At 36.4% G+C, this 20,309-nt stretch overlaps 1 protein-coding gene across 4 annotated transcripts in view; it reads right to left on the bottom strand.

The window, feature by feature from the left end:
• The window catches only part of LOC106882594 (CAD protein), a 98,584-nt gene that overhangs the window by 63,782 nt on the left and 14,493 nt on the right, over positions 1-20,309 (bottom strand). For all 4 annotated transcript variants that reach the window (XM_014933327.2, XM_014933329.2, XM_014933328.2 and 1 more), the window contains exons 4-9: positions 17,109-17,192; positions 15,760-15,901; positions 5,088-5,259; positions 3,547-3,732; positions 2,778-2,879; positions 1,253-1,391 (exon numbers count right to left, since the gene is read on the bottom strand). In XM_014933327.2, the coding sequence (XP_014788813.1) occupies positions 1,253-1,391; positions 2,778-2,879; positions 3,547-3,732; positions 5,088-5,259; positions 15,760-15,901; positions 17,109-17,192 (825 nt within the window). The remainder of the gene's footprint in view (positions 1-1,252; positions 1,392-2,777; positions 2,880-3,546; positions 3,733-5,087; positions 5,260-15,759; positions 15,902-17,108; positions 17,193-20,309) is intronic.

Here is a 20,309-nt window from a genome sequence, read left to right as displayed (position 1 = left end):
CCTTCTTTATATCAGAAACTTCCTGTCAAACTACCCATACAACATATATTCACACAGTTCCCTTCATACCAGTCTGTATATGCACTGGTGTATCCCAAGACACCAGTAATGTCTACCACCCTCTTAAAAAAAGAAAAAAACTGTGTCACTAACATTTCAATCAAGATTATACTAATCTTCATTTTTCTGCACAGCCAGACAATGTAAGCATCTTACAACAAATTCCATAAATTGAGATTTTCAGAGCATTCTTCAAAGAGTTTAGGACAGCCTCATCTCTTAACAGCACAAATACTCAAGAGATCTAAGATGGTCAGAGAGGAGACTGGTGAGATTGATGTGGTTATTGATCAGTTTGAAAATGTGGACTGACTGAAGTCCAGCAGGTTGTACATTTGGAGAGGAAGGGGAGTCAAGGCTAAGTGCTTAATGCACAGTGTGGAAAGTACAGTTAATACATAACAAAGAGTTTTGTACCTCAAGTGTTTTGATTATGAACACAAATACAAAACTTCACAATGTCAAAACTGCAGCACAAAGAGTAAAGTTTCTCTTTCAAGTAACCAAATACTTCAACCCTGATCAGCTGTTAAGCTACAAAGGTCATAGTACTGCTACCAACACAGTAATATCCAAGACCCCATCCAAAGAAGGTCATTCATCAATACACTACATTTACTCGTTTCTTCTCTCAGCCTTTTATATAGTTACTAAAACTACCTCTGGTTCTCTGAACTAGTTGGTTGCACAATCTTCCCACCACACCTATTTGTCTTTCTTTGTCTTGTAACCCTTTTTTCTCACTTCCTACATTATACATGAAACACACTTAAATGCTCGCCCAGGATGTATGCAATCTTCTGGATTTTACTTTCAGTCTACTTACATTCATGCTGAACATTAACATTAATCTCACCATTCTCCTCTCTGACCATCTAACATTTTTTTTAAATATAAAATCTTGTTGGCAGCTGGGAGATTTTATTTATGCATAAACACATACATACACACAAACACATTACACATCTATATAAGGAGTGCATATTTTTATAACACCCTCAAGCATAAATTGAATATGTCAGGTTTTCTCTCCTGTACAACGAAATCAGCCTTACATAGATAGATAAACTTATAACCAAGTCCAAACAATAAATGCACTATAACAGTCACACATCATACACAAATTATGTTACACATCACATTATACTAAATGTAACATTAGATGTGAAATCACATCCTGAAAATGACTGACCTGTGAACCAGAGTAATCAAATTCTCCTGCTTGCCCAATAGAAAGTCCACCTGAGCCGAGTAACAGTACCTTCCGGCAAGGAGGCATTGGGTTACAAACATAGTTTAACTTCTGCCGAATGCTCTCACGTATAGAAAACCTATGTGAAAAGAACAGATTAAATATTATGCAAAATTGTTATAAACAGTTTTCTACAAAATTTGGTAGGGGAGAGATGATCAAAACAGAATCTGGTATGTGTGTGTGGACCAGCACAGAATTTGGTAGTTGAAGGTAGAGGATTTTTAGGTGGGGATCAACATATAATTTGGTGTTTTCTCCTTTACAGTGGCAGAAATGAATCTAAACAACCAAATTCAAGTGACAACAACACTAAGTACCAGCTCCTAAGGGACCATTTAAGGGCCTGAGAAGCAACTTTATTTTACCAGAAAGTTGTAAAAGACTGAGACAAAAGGTATTGAACTAATAAGTGAAGGGTAAATATTCATCTCTCCGTCACTATGAAGTTTGCATAATTAATGCAAATATATTCTACCCCCATGTCAACTCTGTTGTAGACAATGCAAGATAAGAATATATCTTGAGCTACAAAAGGGTATTTTATAAGAATCAACACTACATGAAATGAAACTATCTGGATAGGATACCAGCCTCTTTCAAGAAACCTCAAATAATTTAGTACCAATTCCCAAGAGCTAGATGAAGTAAAATTTTCAATTAAAAGCATCCAACTAAACAACCACAATGAATTTGAACTGTTAGTCCAGCATCATATCCAATTGGCTATTTAATTTTCACCAACCATAAAAAGGACCAGGGGTTGGCAATCACTTCATCACTGTAAACAGCAAGAACAAGTAATTCATAGTCCCCAAGCTAAAGTCATATTTATATATTCTTAAAATTCTGCTGTGAGGAGTTGTGGTTGATTTCAAAGTAATCTTTTAGTTTCAGTGATACTAAGCAAGATTTAACTCAGAATGAAATCAATGGAGTAAGCCAGATATCCTTTTCTACTCTAGACACAAGGCCTGAAATTTTTGGGAAGGGGGCCAGTTGATTAGGTCGACCTCAGCACGCAACTAATACTTAATTTATCGACCCCGAAATGATGAAAGGCAAAGTCGACCTCGGCAGATTTTGAACTCAGAACATAAAGACAGACGAAATACTGCCAAGCATTTCACCCGGCGTGCCAACGTTTCTACCAGCTCGCTGCCTTGAGTAAGCCAGATATCATGAAGCTTCCAGTTCAAAGCTGTCATTTGCACCCAAACAAACAATGCTGCAGGCTTGGTATTGTTAAATAACTTGTACAGAAACAAAGTCAAGTATTATATTTACAAAATCAGTTTTCATCTTATCTAATTGCTCAAACCAGACATGAATGATTGAACATCACTTGCATACACATACAACCAATTGTTTGCAGGCACACACTAACAAATACACATATACACAATGTGAAGTGAACTACGTCAAAAGAGGAGACAACAAACATTCAAAATTATTTTCCCCTTACTTGGCATGTCCAGCTTTCACTGCACGTACTTGTTCCACAAATACATCAAACAGGAACTCCAAATCTTCAGGACCAGCAGTGTGTTCGGGATGAAACTGAACACTGCAATACGAATGAAATTAATAATAATAATAATAATAATAGAAAAAAACAAACAAAATGAAACATCAATGGAATAGTAAATCAAAAGCCTCATTAGTGGGTCACTAACTTTCTATAGTGCTTTACATTGGTTTATCCATGTTAGTATGACTAGATTAAATTACTGTTGCTTTTAACGAGTTAGGGGAGTTAAATTAATTACCAATTCAGATACACTGATAGTTGTAAATAACCAAGCAGGCATTTAACAGTTCATCTTGTCTACATTGTTACACAATTGCGTGTGTGTGAGGGTGTTAGAAATAGTTTGTCAATACAGTTAGATAAATAGTGTTCAGTATGTTGTCATCATGTCCTAAACATCAGGTCAATCAATTTCCTTTAAATTACATCTGTCTGTGAGAAAGAAAAAAAAACAAAAAAAACATTAAGTAATGTTTAAGGTACACTAGATCTGAAAATACATGGCTGGAATGATTCTGGTCATGAGTTTGACTTGGGAGTAAACAGCAACAACAAACCATGAGCCTTATGCTAGAAACAAAATCCATTTAAAAAAAGAGGAAGGACATATTAGATAGCATAGACTGATACACAAAAGTATAAAACGGTTGTGTTCAAAACTTACCTATGGCTAAACTACACCAACCCCAAAGCTGACTCTTACCTGAAAAAAGGTTTAGTATGATGAATAACACCTTCATTTGTTTGATCATTTTCATTAATGAACAATGGAGACCAGCCATCTGGCAATGTTTTAGCATCTACAGCAAAGCCATGGTTCTGAGTGGTGATGAAGCATCTACTGGTGTCCAAGTGAGTGCAAGGTTGATTGTGACCACGGTTACCATACCTGCATAAAAAATAAAAATATATTAAAATAAAGCACATTGTCCAATGAATGAGAGGTACTCGTGGACCGGTTACACCCCACATTCGGATGTGCTTTTAATGTTCCACTGATATGAGTGACAATCAGGCAGTACTGTCATCGGCCACGTCAGAAATTTTGATTTTCATTTCACTTGCCTCAATAGGTCTTCGCAAGCAAAGTTTATTGTCCAATGAATGAGGGGTATTCATAAGTTGGCTGGTTACACTCACTGGCATAGGCCACGGGCTATGGTCTCACTTGGCTGATCGGGTCTTCTCAAGCACAGCATATCTCCAAAGGTCTTGGTCACTAGTCATTACCTCGGTAAGGCCCAATGTTTGAAGGTCGTGCTTCACCACCTCATCCCAGGTTTCCTGGGTCTCCCTCAACTGCTAGGATGCAACACTTTTTTACACAGCTGTCCTCATTCATTCGCAACACATGACCATACCAGCACAGTTGTCTGTCTTGCACACCACATCTGATGCTTCTTAAATCCAACTTTTCTCTCAGAGCACTTACACTTTGTCGTGTATGCACACTAACATTACACATCCAGCAGAGCATACTGGCTTCATTCCTTGCAAGCTTACACATATCCTCAGCAGTCACGGTCCATGTTTCACTGAACTATAAGTGCTAATTGCTGCCAACATAAACCATCAAGAATTTCATTGAATTCCAGACTTTTTCTTATATAAAAGTTTGTTTGAAACCATGTGAAAAGATGGTATAAGAACATGGGAAAAGTCTTCACTTAAATGAGGGAAGGGCGTTGGCTTAAAAAAAATCTTATTTTACGAATATTGATACTTATCATGAGTGGGGTGGCTGTTTTGAGAAACCTAGTTACCCCATCTCTCTCTCTCTTTCACACACACATGCGTACAGATAGATATAATTATAAAACAAAATGAGTGTTCATATGTGGAGAGTCCAGGTTTTATGATGTAAAATGGACAAAACATTCCTACCATAAACACACACCTTAAATTGGAAACCATCTATTGCAGGTAAAATTCTATTACTGACACCTGATAAAAGAAAGGAGACTGTGAAAAATGCTCAGCTCAGAAACATCCACAACCACCATTTTATCAAGAAATCTCAATCCCATGTCTAAACATATGTGTGGTGCCTAGGCAATGATATTTCTCAAATTGCACCCATCTTGGACACATTAAATATGTAGTTCTAGATATGCAATGCCTAAAAGGATGGGGTGGTCAAGACTTTGGTAAACAGCTTTTCTTTTCAACAGTACTTCAGATAAACAAATGAATGAATAAGTGGTAGAAAAAAATTTGATATACATGAAAGTACTATCAACCTACTTCATTTTATACGTTTTTGCTCCTATGGCAAGTGAGAGCAGTTGGTGTCCCAGACAGATTCCAAAGATAGGTTTACACCGTGGATCATCAATCAGTTGCTTCAAGTTATTAATAGTGTCTGTGCAAAGCATTGGATCACCTGGACCATTACTTATGAAAAGACCATCATACTCTGAAAACATAAATATACAAGAGATTAAATGACTAAATACATAAATTTATAAAAACATATGCACACACATGCAACAGCTGCAGAGGATGTTGAGCTATTACACATTAAATCAAGAGTTCAAATCTTATGTAAAATTCTAATTTGGGTAAGTTCGTATATTACAGGGGAAAGGCTCAAGCAAGCATAGAAAAGTGAACTTTAAAACGATGATGAAATGAAGAAAAGAAAATTTTCTCAAATGAAGAACATTAAACTTGCAAAATTTACTGTATGATTATTAGAGTCTAGGATCACCATGGAGGTCATATTTGTTACTTCGGGCTGGTTTCATTAAATGAGTGAAAGAAAAATTCCCTTCTCGGAATTTCTTCAAGGTATTTGAACTAGACTCCTTGAAAATAAATCGCTTACTCTGACTACTGCAATCAATTAGGCATGTGCCTTGGAAATTACTAATATCAGTTCACAAATTTATGATTCTTCATCAATCTCTATTAATCTCCCTGTAGCTACAGCGAAACAAAGTGAAAAATCGAAAACGTCTTCAGGTGTAAAAGGGAGTGAAAGATTAAAGGAAACTAGTACAGTGGCTAGTAATACATCAAAACGTTAGACCTATTGTTATGGGCCAACGAAATGCTGAATGTAGGAAATGCAAGAAGAGTGGTCATTATTCAAAAGTATGCAGGTCTAAATGCTCAGTTACTGCATCCATTCAAACTGGTATGCTCGCTTCTGTTCTTTCTGCATTGAACATGACGATAATGGAAATATCTATAAATGAATTTTCATTAAAATCTCTCTTAGACACTGGAAGCTTAGAAAATATTCTTTCAAAATCTGTGATTAACCCTCTTCGGCTTCCTACTTCATATAATGGTACTATAATCGATGGCTGCAGCTAATTTAAAGTTGTCTATCAAAGCATGCTGCAAACTAAATATAACTCTTCGAGGACAAAAGTATCCTGACATTCAATCTCTAGTACTACCCGACTCGTGCACTGATGTTATATTAGGAATACCTTTCCTCAGTAAGCACTCTTCTGTTAAGATGAACTATGGGGGACCACATCCAAACTTAGAGGTGTTCCTTAACATCTATCACAATAGAACCCCCTCGAGTGTTCTCTCGTCTAATACTAGATTGTAAACCAGTGATTATGAAATCCAGAAAATTTTAAATGTTGGATGAGCAAAATAATCTCTTTTGAATCAAGCTATTGTTGAAAGAAGGCATCATCGAACCAAGCAATTCACCATGGACAGCTCAAGTACATATGGTTCAAAGCAATACATAAAAAAAACACTAGTTATTGATTTCTCAGCTACGATAAATATTGAATTTCCCTTGCTGAATCTAGATGATTTAGTAAACAAGATCTCTAGTTACAAATACTATAGTCGTTTAGACTTACGTAGCGCATATTGTGTAGTGCTCCACAAAGACACTAAAATTTATATCACATTCAAGGCAAATGGATGTCTGTATCAGTTCACACGACTTCCTTATGGATTAACAAATGGTGTTGCTTGTTTTCAGCGAATTATTGACAATTTCATAAATCAAAATAAATAAAAAAAACTAACACTGTCTAAAGAGGCAGTTGATGCCATCAAAGACCCGACCCACGAATATGACCGCAATTCTAAATGCTGTAAAGATGCGAATTGACAATAATATGCTGTTTTCAATCGAAACAGATGCATCCAATGTGCCTATCACCACTACGTTGAACCAGGATGGCTGACTGGCTGCCTTTTTCTTGCATACGATCAACTCTTCCGAAAAGCACCATTCAGCCATTGAAAAAGAAGCTTATGCTATTGTTGAAGCGATAAAGAAATGGTGCCACTTCCTCATGGGTCGAAGATTTACCTTGGTAATACCAAAATCTGTGGGTTACATTTTCAACACCCGTCATCAAAGATAAAAAATGAGAAGACTGAAAGGTGGAATTTAGAGCTTATGCGTTACCAGTATGACGTACAGCATCGAGCAGCTTCATTAAATACCGCTGCTGACACACTTTCAAGAGAAATTTGCTCTTACTTCCCACACGGACTTTTTGAATTACATAAAAGGTTGTGTCACCCTGGAATCGCACATATGGTGCATTTTATCAGAGTTCGTAATCTACCGTATTCTGTAGACGATGTAAAAAATGCTATTTCCCGGTGTTCTACTTGCCAGAAATATAAACCACAATTCTATAGGCCTGAAAATCAAGAGTTGATTCTTGCTATGCATCCATTTGACAGACTAAGCAAAGATTTTAAAGGTCCTCTGCCATCGTCTCCCTTAAAATACACTTATTAATAGTTGTGGATGAATATTCACGATTTCCTTTCGGTTTTGCCTGTAAGGATAATTCTTCCTCTACTGTTATTTCCGGTCTTACGTCTTTGTTTTCAATCTTCGGCCTTCCAGGGTATATACATTCAGATAGAGGTTCATTGTTAATGTCGTCAGAACTAAAGTCATTTTTACATTCCAAAGGTGTCCCTACGAGTAGATCTACTCCATATCACCCAACAAGAAATGCTCAAAGCAAGTATTTGTTGGTTCAGTGTGGAAAACTATTACATTGTGTTTAGAATCTAGAAACCTACCTGTTTGAGTATGGGAAGTTGTCCTACCTGATATGTTACACTCAGTTAGATTGCTGCTATGCATCGCTACAAATTGTACTCCACACGAACAACTATTCTTGTATTCACAAAAATCCATTAGTGGTACAAGCATGCCTACGTGACTTACTAAACCTAGTCAAGTACTACTCAGAAAGTATATTTGTAATAAGGATGAACCTCTGGTTCAAGAAGTAGAACTACTGGAATCCAAACCATATTATGCTCATATCAAGTATCCAAGAGGAACTGGTATGAGCTCTGTGGGTGTTGAAACACCCACAGAAACTTTTAACTCTGAGACAACTCCTATATTTATAAACAATCCCATCACATTAGAAAATGAAGAAATTCATGATGCCGCCCTTCACCTGTTGCCGAACCACTTCGGCGTTCACACCGTGTAAGACCTCCAGACCGTTATATGGGCATTCTTAAATTTTGAACTGCTTGTCAACTTTTTTTAGGTGGGGTGAGTGTTGTGATTTTGCTAGATTTGAACCTGTAAGATGGAGCGTTGTATCACTCTACATAGCAGGTGAATATGTTCATTTATTTGACATTTATCAAGTGGACTCTTCCTTTGTGAAGTACATTGGCTTGTGCCAGATTTATAAATTACTTGTTTTAAAGAGTATTAACATTTTTCTTCTAGTATACTTGTAAGTAAGTAAAAGCCAAAGTTCACAGTTAAAACTGATGGTTTACTACTTTATTGGTACAAACATACGTACATACTTAGTTACTTGCATACATACTTATATACACATTTACTGTTTACTACAATACTTTGGTTCACTACAGCACTAATTACCACACTATGTAATTTGCCTTAAACTTCATGTAGTCCCTTTTCATGCAACAAATCAAGTTCCCCTCAAATCACACTACTATCTTAAAATAAGGAAATGCACACTGAACAATATAATCTGACATACAAAAAAGACAGTAAACACAATGCTACTGATGTCATCTTACTTAGGCTAACCTGGAGCCAAACAACAAAAGCAAGCACAAGTATACACATACACAACTGAAAAGCTAGCACAAAGCCATACAAATACAAGCTAACAAACCCACATTCTCTCCAAAGAAATTCTATGTTGAATTGTATACCTGTAAACAGAGCTAATATTCACCCATAAAATCTCCATTCATACCGAGGCATGCACTAATTGCAACATATTGTGCTGTACTTTAGTAAACATTGCATGACAACAAACAGTTAATTGTAGGATATTCCTAGTGTGCTGAACTCCTTGGCCATTTTTAATTATTTGATCAACAATCTCAATGCCACATACATACAAAAGAAGAGTGATTGGAGTTACAACAAACTTTCTTTACCAAAAATCTTCAGTCACAGGCCTCATACTGTACTGTCTCAAACTCCTCTTTGCAATGTGCAACTTACATTTGAAAACCAGACAACCTCTATAGAGCAGTTCAGCCTGTTAGAAATAGGAGCTAAATCTTCAAACTGCATCTACTGTCTTAAACAACACTGGATTAATGTACAACAAGATACATTTCCAGAAAGAAAGAAGTCCAAATGGTCATGGCTGGAATGCCTCAAATCATAGGCCAAACAGCTGAGTTGGAGTAACAAAATAACCCTTCCACCAGCCACTTCTTATTAATTGCACACTTTCTTTCAACAAACTATATTTCACACAATCCATTATTTCTATATAAACACGCACATATATAATTATATAGTATTGTTAAGAAGGCTATAGTGAAATTACACCTAATTGCATAATGTTGAAGTTTGCACTGCTGTGATGTAAAGTATAAAAATTAAAAAGAAAGAAATCACACATGTGTTCCAAGTTTACAATATGGTGCTTTGTTTTGTTTTCATTGTAACCCATCTCATCACCTTGAACAGCAAAGACACAATCACTGCCCATATCAAGGAAACATTGCAGCCATCTCCACTCATCAACATTAACAGTATATAATTAAAACCCTTACAATCATTTCAAATGCTAAGCCTCACCATCACTGAAGATCTCTCCTAGCAAATACACATTCTTAAAATGGCAAAGAGTGTCTTCTTGCAGGCCAGAAAATACTTCAGTTTGCAAATTTTTACAAAACTCAAGTGAAACCCACAGTGGAGTACTGTATCCACAACTGGGACAGTGCTGCTACAAACACACATACCCTAGACTATATCCAAAGAAAGACAGCACCTTAACTAAATGGTATGAAGTTGTTCACCAATACACTTCAACTTCTAACCTGCAGATGCAGTCACCTGTCATATGGAGTTATTAAGTCGGCTGTAATGATAATACAACTAATTGTACAATGACACAGCCTACACCAGTATATTAGGTAATAAAGAGGTTTTTTTTTTAAGTATCAGGCATAACCAGGTCTTTATTTGTTGCTTGTTATCCTCTTAATGAACATGTATGAATATTCTGTGCAATACCGTTAATGAGTGTGACCTGCAGTACAATTGCAATCGAGTTGTTCCTATTTCAGTTCACTTCACAAATCAATAACTGAGTAAAATATAAATAGCACAAAACTGGTTTTTCTCTAATACGTATGCAAAACACATGCATATACAAGGGGGGAAATCAGACAAACACATATACAGTTATAAAGGAAGCTTTGACTTATATAGATAGATCATTACAAGCAATATTACTGTATAAAAGGGCAGCGAGCTGGCAGAATCATTAGCACACCAGGCAAAATGCTTAGCGGTATTTCGTCTGCCTTTACGTTTTGAGTTCAAATTCCGCCAAGGTCTACTTTGCCTTTCATCCTTTCGGGGTCAATTAAATAAGTACTAGTTACGCACTGGAGTCGATGTAATCGACTTAATCCCTTTGTCCTTGTTTGTCCCCTCTGAGCAATAAAGAAATAAATATTACTGTATAAAAACAGATGATGGATCTCATGATTTCAACCAGTATTTCAGTTTTTCAATCAGCTTTGGTACAAACTCAATTTATAGTGTAAGTAGCTCAGTATTCCAGACACAGAGCAACAAGGATAGACCTTTGGATTACAAGTACAGTCCATTCAATGGGCTTTCGGTTTCCATCACTTTTAAATTAATCTATTAATTATGTATCTTTCATAACATAATTATATAATGAGGTTTATTACAAATGAAACAGCCATTGAGCACAACAGAACAATATGTGAAATTTATACTTTTCTTCACTAAGTGCAGGTATGGCTGTGTGATTGAGAAATTTGCTTCCCGACAACATGGTCCAAGGTTCAATCCCACTGTGTGGGACCTTGGTCAAGTGTTTTCAGCTATAGCCCCATACCAATCAAAGCCTTGAGTGGATTCAGCACGTGTATGTGTGTATATATATATATATATATATATATATATATATATATATACACACACATACATGTATGTATCTGTTAGTGTGCATGTATGGGTGAGTATGTGTGAGTATGTCTTGACACTGCAATAGTCGTAAATGAGTATCCTTTATTTTTCATATTCCATGGAAATGTGAAGTTTGTCGAAAGGGCATTCAGTTGTAGAAAATCAGCTACAACAAATTCTGTTTGACCCATGCAAAGAACGGATGTGAAAACAATGGAAAGGTGTGTATGTGTGTGTGTGTGTGTGTGTGTGTGTGTGTACACACAGACACACACTAATTCACATAGTGAACAATGGGAAGTGCCCCTGCTCTAAAATCACCAATCCTACTCAACTAGATGAAATAGCATTATCAATACTACTTCGGCAATGTGTGCATATGTGTCTTAAAATTGTAAAGTAAACAAATATTCTAAATGACCTCATTTGTTAATCTATGAACGAGCCAGATATCCAACTAAACATACAAGCACACACACATAATATCAGTTCCCAAACCAACAAACACAACCCATTAATAGATTCATGAACCACCCACACAAACAAGATATGATACTAAAACAAAAAAAAAAAAAAAAAAAAAAGGATCCAGAAACTAGTTTTCATGTTATTTCCTTCACTCAAACGTAATTATTCAGTATCAATTATTATGTAGTAAAGGTGGTGAGCTGGCAGAATCGTTAGCATGCCGGGCAAAATGCTTAGTGGCATTTTAACCATCTTTACACTGAGTTCAGATCCCACCATAGTTGACTTTGCCTTTTATCCTGTCAGTGATCAATAAAATCGACTAGCCAAAATTGCAAGCCTTGTATCTATAGTAGGAAGGATTATAATTATTATGCAGCAAATGTAGTGGATTGGCATAATCACAAGAGTTCTGCAGAATTTGGGTATGGATCTATATGCTCTGATTTCAAGTCTGCATAGTTCAACTTAGCCTTTTATCATTCTATAGATGACAAAAATCAACATTAAAATGGCCCTGAATATGAGGCCTTGTGCACATGTAAGAAATTATTATTATTGAGGCAGCAAGCTGGCAGAATTGCTGGTACACCAGACAAAATGCCTAGTGGCATTTCATCCATCTTTATCTTCTGAATTTAAATTCCACCAAGGTTGACTTTGCCTTTCATGCTTTTAGGGTTGGTAAAATGAGTATCAGCTGAACACTGGGGGTCATGTAAACGACTTATCTCTTCTTCCAAAATTTGAAATCATCATTATTGTAATTATGGGATAGGAGAGGCAAAAATGCTTTTCAAGTGTATTCGTTATTTCACATTATTAAATGTAGCCTTCCTTCCAAGAATAAGTTATGATTTGAGGAAAATTTTGCCATTATGTCTAACAGTTTGCTCTTTTTTTTTTATACTTTAAAAGGTTCTATAGGGGAAGACTGCCTACTACTAAAATGTTCCCTCTAAAAAATTCTATTGGACAATGATTTGAGTTCAAAACCTGCCTGGTGACATCTAAACTTTCGTTTAAATCTTCCCAGGATCAACAATTAAAAGAAGCAATCAAACAATAGAGTCAATATAATTGAATATAAACGTGTTAGAAATTATTAGAAGTTTCATCATATTTACAAAATTAATATCATTAGTTTCATAACTATCAAAGGGTAAAAAGGATAAAAGGAGACAAACAATAAATGTACAGGTGAAGGAGTGGCCTTTTTGAACAAGGCAAGGAAGAGATAAATCTTAAACAAAAAGATTGACAGAGTAAAAAAGGCTAGCAAAAATTTTACAAGGAAATTGCCCGAATCTGTCCAACTGAGCAGACCTGAGAAGGTATTCCAGCTCTGACTATTCATCTTTCCCCAAGATAACATTTTCTTGTGTCCTTTCTTCTGAAACTGAGTTGTGATTTGAAGGAAATTTGACTGCTATTTCTAACACTTTGCTCTTTTTTATACTTTAAAAGCACAACAGAAAGACTGAACTTTTGTTGAACTTGCCTACTTCAGGAATGGTCTTCCCTCACTTTGTTCAAAGCCATAACAATTACTTTGACATATAGTTAATTATGTTGTATAGTATTTTACAAAGTACTGTTTTTGTAGTTTGTTTGATAGTCTTCTGTTTCCCTTGTTTCCATGATCCTGAGACTATTTCAGAATGTATAACCTCAAGTCAGCTCTGATCTAAACTAACCCAGTTGTGGCCGACCCATCTTTTATTCAGACACTACACAACTTGGATAAAATTATTTAACATTGTTTTTTCTTTTTGGGGGATCATAAGGCCTAACTTAGGGAGTTTTAGCTGCTCTTTCTAGCAAACTGAGTAACCAGGTTGGTGTATTGTGTTTAAGGTTACCAGAGATGAATATAATGTTGACTATTTCAGCTATATTGTCCAAGTTACATTTTAGTCATTTAGTTGTTTACTGTTATATTTTGACATGGCCTTGCCAGCTCCTGTCAAACCGTCCAACCCATGCCAGCAAGGGAAACAGATGTCATGATGATGATGATTTATGTACTGCAGTGTGTTTCTGTTTAATCTTATGATCAAAAACAGTCTAACCATAACCATCATGTCTTTTTCTTATGACTCTTAAGCATTCAGATTACTCTATCACATATAATGCTTATTTATTCACATTGTTTTGAATGCATCATGCATTATATTGAAGCTTCAAGATTTCAATGATGTGATGGTTTATTTTTAGAATGATATTTGTAGGCTAGTTATGAGAGCAGATCTGGCCTGCTTGATTATAGAACAGGTAGAATATTTGGGCCAGATAACACTGGTTTAAATATCATTATTATCCAAGGTAGTAGTGCAGTATGGTGAAATGGCTGAGAAGCTTGCTTCATATCTACAAAGCCCTAATTCACTGTATGACATCTTGAGCAAATGTCATTTTCTATAACTTCAGATTGACCCATACCTTGCAAATGAAAGCTTGTCAGACAAGATTGTACTTATTCACACACACTATATCACACTGACTCTGTATGAGAATTATGCTAAAACCACACGTGTCTGCAAAATGTTCAGCCACTTACATATTGATTTAGGAGCAGGAAATTCAGTTTATTGGGACAAATCCATACCTTACTAAACAACAGATCCACTACCACCACCACATTATCTAAGGTGCCCTTCCTTTCCCAAACTGTTAGCATGCGATTTGAAGGAGATTTAGTTTCCTAAAATCTTCATACTAATCAATATCTTTGTGTAATTAATCCACAATGATTTTATTTCCAATGATATGCAAATAATGATGAAGTTGAGGAGGTGGCCAGAAGAGAATTGGCAGCGTGTTGACCACACTGTTGGAGCAACTAGCTCAGGTGTGTAAAACAGAAAGTGATGCCTGAGAAGGAATTATAGGAATTAACTAGGTAACTGTGAAAGTGTTGGTGTAAGTAATTTGGAATATAAACCTTGATTAGCATTATTGTATGATATTCTTATGTTACCTGTATTGTTTTGTTATTGCTTAACCCTACATCAGCACTGATTGGATAGACTATATGATCAAAGGTGCCAGCTATGACAATATAAAGTTTCTGCATGATGGGGTACATTGTCCTGTATATCCTTCTTTTTAACATAGTACACGAATTTCAGGGAATTTGGCTGCTATTCCAAAACAGGTCAAGCAATTGTGTAGGGGCTGGGTTCCATCTAACTGGTAAAACCTCACTCACTGACATGCTACAACTACTGGCATAAAGTCACACTGGTTCTTTTTCGGTGCATCTTTTACTATTTTAACAACTGCTTATCTAAATACAAGCTCATTTAAATTATATAGCTCTCCTCCTTTTGTCAGCCACTATGTTTCATGCAACACTCAAATACTTTGCACAAACATTCCTCTTCCTCACCACATATTCCCGATAGGCATTAACTAACAGAAGTTCAAAGGAAATATCAACACTATCCATCTCATCAGCCTGGAAGGACCTCTAAAAATAATAGTGCTGCCCTTTGCTTAAATATATTTTTGAAAAGACTCCCCCACAATACTCAGGTTTCCTATCCATATTCTGAGATGGATATCTCAACCTACCTGTACACATCATTGTTTTAACATCCACTTTTCCATGCTTGCCTGGATCAAATGAGATTTGTTCAGGAAGATTTTCTATAGCCAAATGGTCTTCCTGTTGCCAGCCCTCACCTGTTTCCAAGTGAAGTAATTTTTATCCATTGGCTGGACATGCTCTCCTGGAAGCTTGGAAAAGGACACAGCTTGTGTGACAGCAACACTTGTTTACAACAATTACACAATGTCAAGACAAGGAGACACCAACAGACATACAATAGGCTTCTTCCCGTTTCCATCCACCAAATCCAATTACAAGGCTTTGATCAGCCCAGGGTTATAGTAGAAGACACCTGCCTAAGGTGCCATGCAGTGGGACTGAATCTAGAACCAATTGGATGGGAACCACAGAGCCATGTCTGCGCTTGATGAAATAAATCAGTAATCAATCCATGCAGCTAGTTAGAAGTTACTTACCATCTGGTTTCACAGGGTAATTCCATGGTACAACTTTCACAGACACACCCCTCTGAGTCAAACAACGAACCTGGTTGTATTTCATCCCACAATCAATAGCAACAATTTTCAAGTTCCCTTCCTGGTTGTAAACCACAGGTTCCTAGTATGGATAACAAAAAATGTCATGTAAATATGCATTTGCATCCCATTAAATAATCAGAAGAAATATGTCACCCAATAACAATCACAAAGTTAAAAGTTTGTCTCAAAAGCTAATTGCACAAATATAACAGAAATCATTGATGCTTAGCAGGACATCAAATATAGGTCACAGATTACAGCCAAACTTCTGGTTACATTCAGAAAATGATTGTTGTGATCAACAACAATAATAATTACAATAATTGAAATAGAGTTTTTTTTTCATGGACAGCAGGAGTGGCTGTGTGGTAAGTAGCTTGCTTACCAACCACATGGTTCAGAGTTCATTCCCACTGCGTGGCACCTTGGGCAAGTGTCTTCTACTACAGCTTCAGGCTGACCAAAGCCTTGTGAGTGGATCTGGTAGATGGAAACTGAAAGAAGCCCGTCGTATATATGTATGTGTATGTATATGTTTGTCCCCCCAACATCGCTTGACAACCGATGGTGGTGTGTTTACGTCCCCGTAACTTAGCCGTTCGGCAAAAGACACCGATAGTATAAGTACTAGGCTTACAAAGAATAAGTCCTGGGGTCGATTTGCTCAACTAAAGGCAGTGCTCCAGCATGGCTGTAGTCAAATGACTGAAACAAGTAAAAGAGCTCTTCTCAGTTATGCTTTAACACTTAGTAATATTATACAGTATTGTGAGCAATTTGGGTCCTAATAAAATATATTCTGAATTTTAGCTGTCTAGACTGTTATGCAGGCATTTTACACTGATGCAATCATAGACAAGTTTCCTTTAGTTTCTTTATGTAAGACATTTGTTTTTCCAGTAAATGTACCTCCTGTTGTTAACCTCAACAATAAAGTCACAGTTAGACAAACAGGTTTGAACAAGAGACTAAGGTTGCAATCCAGTTCAAATATTCAATTGCAACAATGAAAATAACTTGGCATTATTAACACAACTAAAGTCTTCACATAATACTCTATCTAGTTTTAATCTTTCTTACTTTTATCAAACTGAAAGATGAAATTCAAGTCAATCTCAGCAGGATACAAACTCAAAACTAAAACCTGTCAAGCATTTAGTCTGATATCATGTCTGTGCTAGTATTTGTACTAAATACACAATAACATGGGTTAGATGATAATTTAAGTGTTAACCAGCCTTTCAACCACTTACAACATTTTCAGACAGAAATTTTAGTTTACAAACCTTTATTGATACTTGTTCCACCAAATGCTCTCTATTGGGGTCACTGAATGCCAAAATACTGGGATCTGTTCCCTCAAGAATCACCTAAAGAAGAAAAAGAAAAAAGGTTTTGTTGTTGTTTAACGTCCGCTTTCCATGCTAGCATGGGTTGGACGATTTGACTGAGGACTGGTGAAACCAGATGGCTACACCAGGCTCCAATCTGATTTGGCAGAGTTTCTACAGCTGGATGCCCTTCCTAACGCCAACCACTCCGAGAGTGTAGTGGGTGCTTTTACGTGCCACCGGCACGAAGGCCAGTCAGGTCGTACTGGCAACGGCCATGCTCAAAATGGTGTATTTTATGTGCCACCTGCACAAGAGCCAGTCCAGGGGCACTGGCAACGATCTCGCTCGAAAGTCCTTACACATGCCATGGGCACAAGTGCCAGAAAGGTGACGCTGGGCACAGATGTCATAACGATTTCGCTTTCGCTTGCCCCAACAGGTCTTCGCAAGCTTTGTTTTGTGTTCAATGAAGGAGACGACGTTGGCATGGGTGCCAGTCGTCGAATTTAGTTTGATTTCGATTTCACTTGCCTCAACAGGTCTTCGCAAGCGGAGTTTAGTGTCCAATGAAGGAAAGGTACGCATAAGTGGGCTGGCTACACCACTGGCAGAGGCCTTGGATTTAGGTCTCATTTGGCTTGCCTGGTCTTCTCACGCACTGCATATTCTTTTAACTTAATCTAAATGCAATCTGTTTTGCTTACTGAATCAAAGCTATTAAATAAAATATATAATATTATATTTTCTGTTTCTATTAGAATAACACTATGTGCAAATAATAGGGATTGATCAACAGTGCATCATTTGTTCACATGAAAAGGCTATGTGATGCTATCTCATCAGTAAGGCCAAACATTGAAATTTAAAAACACTTCCTTCTCATGAGAAGGAATTAAACAAAGATTCACACAGCAGGTTATCAAGAAGCACTTTGCCTTTCTGCTGTCCCTGATCCCAGATGGGACCAGATCATGGCAAGAAACTCAAATCTAACTCCCTCCTTCACTAAAAGCCAACCACATAGAAATGGCTATTCAAAAGGTGTTGATATTGGTGGTGCCACAGCATGACCACATCCTTTAGACTGAAATACATAAAATAAAAATAAAAAACAAAGAGTCAATTATATCAATCTCAGTACTTGATACTTTATTTTAATAACCTCTGGAGGGCTGAAAAGTATAATTGACCTTTTGAACAGAGAACATAAGCAGCAAGAAGAAATATTGCACGGCATTATGCCTGATGCTCTTACTATTTTGCCAATCCATGAAGCTAACAATAAAAATAACAAGAAATACAGCTGAAAGAATATTTTCACTAGTAACTGCAATCAAAACAGACAAAGAAGAAAATATAGTTTAATCTTTTAGATGCTGACATTAAAATTTGGATGCACAAGCATTGCTAGTCAATCTGCTACAAAGATCTGCACATCACAAATAGAACGTTGAGTAATTTCAAACCAGACATCCTTTATTGGTGTAGTAACAGCAAGACATCTACATGTAAAACTGTAACACAAAGAACACATATGTTCTTTAAGATTTTAAATAGAAGAATGACTGAGGTACATTCACTTGGCACAGTAGTATTTATAACAAATGCCTATTTATAGTGTATACTGCAGTGTTGCAATGTTTGCAAACATATCTGATTATGAGTTTACTTGATCAGGGATGACTTGGGGTTAAACAACTTGTGATAAATGTTTATTATGATAATGTCATAGAAATGGAATAATGAAATTAAACAAATACAAAGTAATAAGGATTTATACTCAGCCCTCTTTCTCAGAACCAATGCTACAAAAGAAACTTTCCATATCTAGTACATAGGCTGAAAGCTTCATTTTTCAATGAAAGGAAGCCCATCACAATAAGTTATGTATATTTTCTACTATGATAGTTAGCAATACTTTAATCAAAATAGCACCAGACAGCAGTGAAACAAGTTGCAAACTGCCCACCATATTAATATTGATTCATGATAGAGGGAAAAGGCCTTATATTTTATGGAATGATAATTCTCAATTAAAGCAAATGCATATTTAATTGATACTTATTTATTAATTGAAAGGAAAAGGGACTGCTACTAAACAACTCCAAGCATTTTGTATAATGCTCTATCACTTTTGCTAATCGATCATCCTTGTTAATATTAATCATTAAAGCATGGATCACAAGATACATCTTGACAGGTGCAGTCATGGCTGCCTGGTTGAAAGACTTGTTTTCTAATGCAGTTTCAGTGTCTTCTACTATAGCCCTGGGTTGACCAAAGCCTTGTGAGCAGATTTCATAGATAGAAACTAAAAGATCTGAGTGTGTATGTATGTTCATATATATATATAAATTAACAGAATGAAATAAAAAATCCAAGGCTGCGGAAGTTTTCAGAACATTTATAAAGAGGTCTTACAGCTGTTTCCGGGATATTCTATATATCCCTTCATCAGAGACGGTGCGGGAAAATGTTTAAGTAACAGTTATTCTAGATATGAAATACGGAGGGAAACACAATCTTTCAGGATGATAATGCACTAATTCACACAGCTAAAGCTGTTACTGAATGGCACAAGGAACATTCTGGTGAAGTTGAACATCTTATCTGGCCACCACAGTCGCCACATCTCAATATTATTGAACATTTATGGTGCATTTTAGAAAAACAAGGAGTTGATATCCTCCACCATCATCACTACAAGAACCGGAGACTGTTTTAGCTAAAGAATGGACAAAAATTCCTTTTATATATATACTAGCAGTATAACCAGACGTTGTCCGGGGGTGAGTTATTACGTCATCTACGATAAGTCTTGCTAGGTGAAAATTATCTAAAAAAGAAGGCCTTACAATGAAAAAACCCTTATGATGTAAATATGTTCATAATTCAAAAGACGATGAAATTAATATGGAAAGTCTGAAGGCTGTTTTGTGTAACGTTATTAAGTGTACGTAAATTTCATCCGTCTAATTGGCTATACAAATGCTTGTGCAAAGCAACTTTTTGCGCTGCCTTGATTATACATAGCAGGGTAATTCCTTTTCGTAGGAGGTAGGACGGCAATTTCTGATGAAGCAATTGCTGGCGATCTGTTGCTACACAGTTCTGCCAGAATTCTATGAGATTGGGCAGTAGATGATGATGCAC

Source organism: Octopus bimaculoides, chromosome 4, assembly GCF_001194135.2.
Source record: "Octopus bimaculoides isolate UCB-OBI-ISO-001 chromosome 4, ASM119413v2, whole genome shotgun sequence".
NCBI classification, from domain to species: Eukaryota; Metazoa; Mollusca; class Cephalopoda; order Octopoda; family Octopodidae; genus Octopus; species Octopus bimaculoides.
This window is presented reverse-complemented; position numbering and strand designations above follow the sequence as displayed.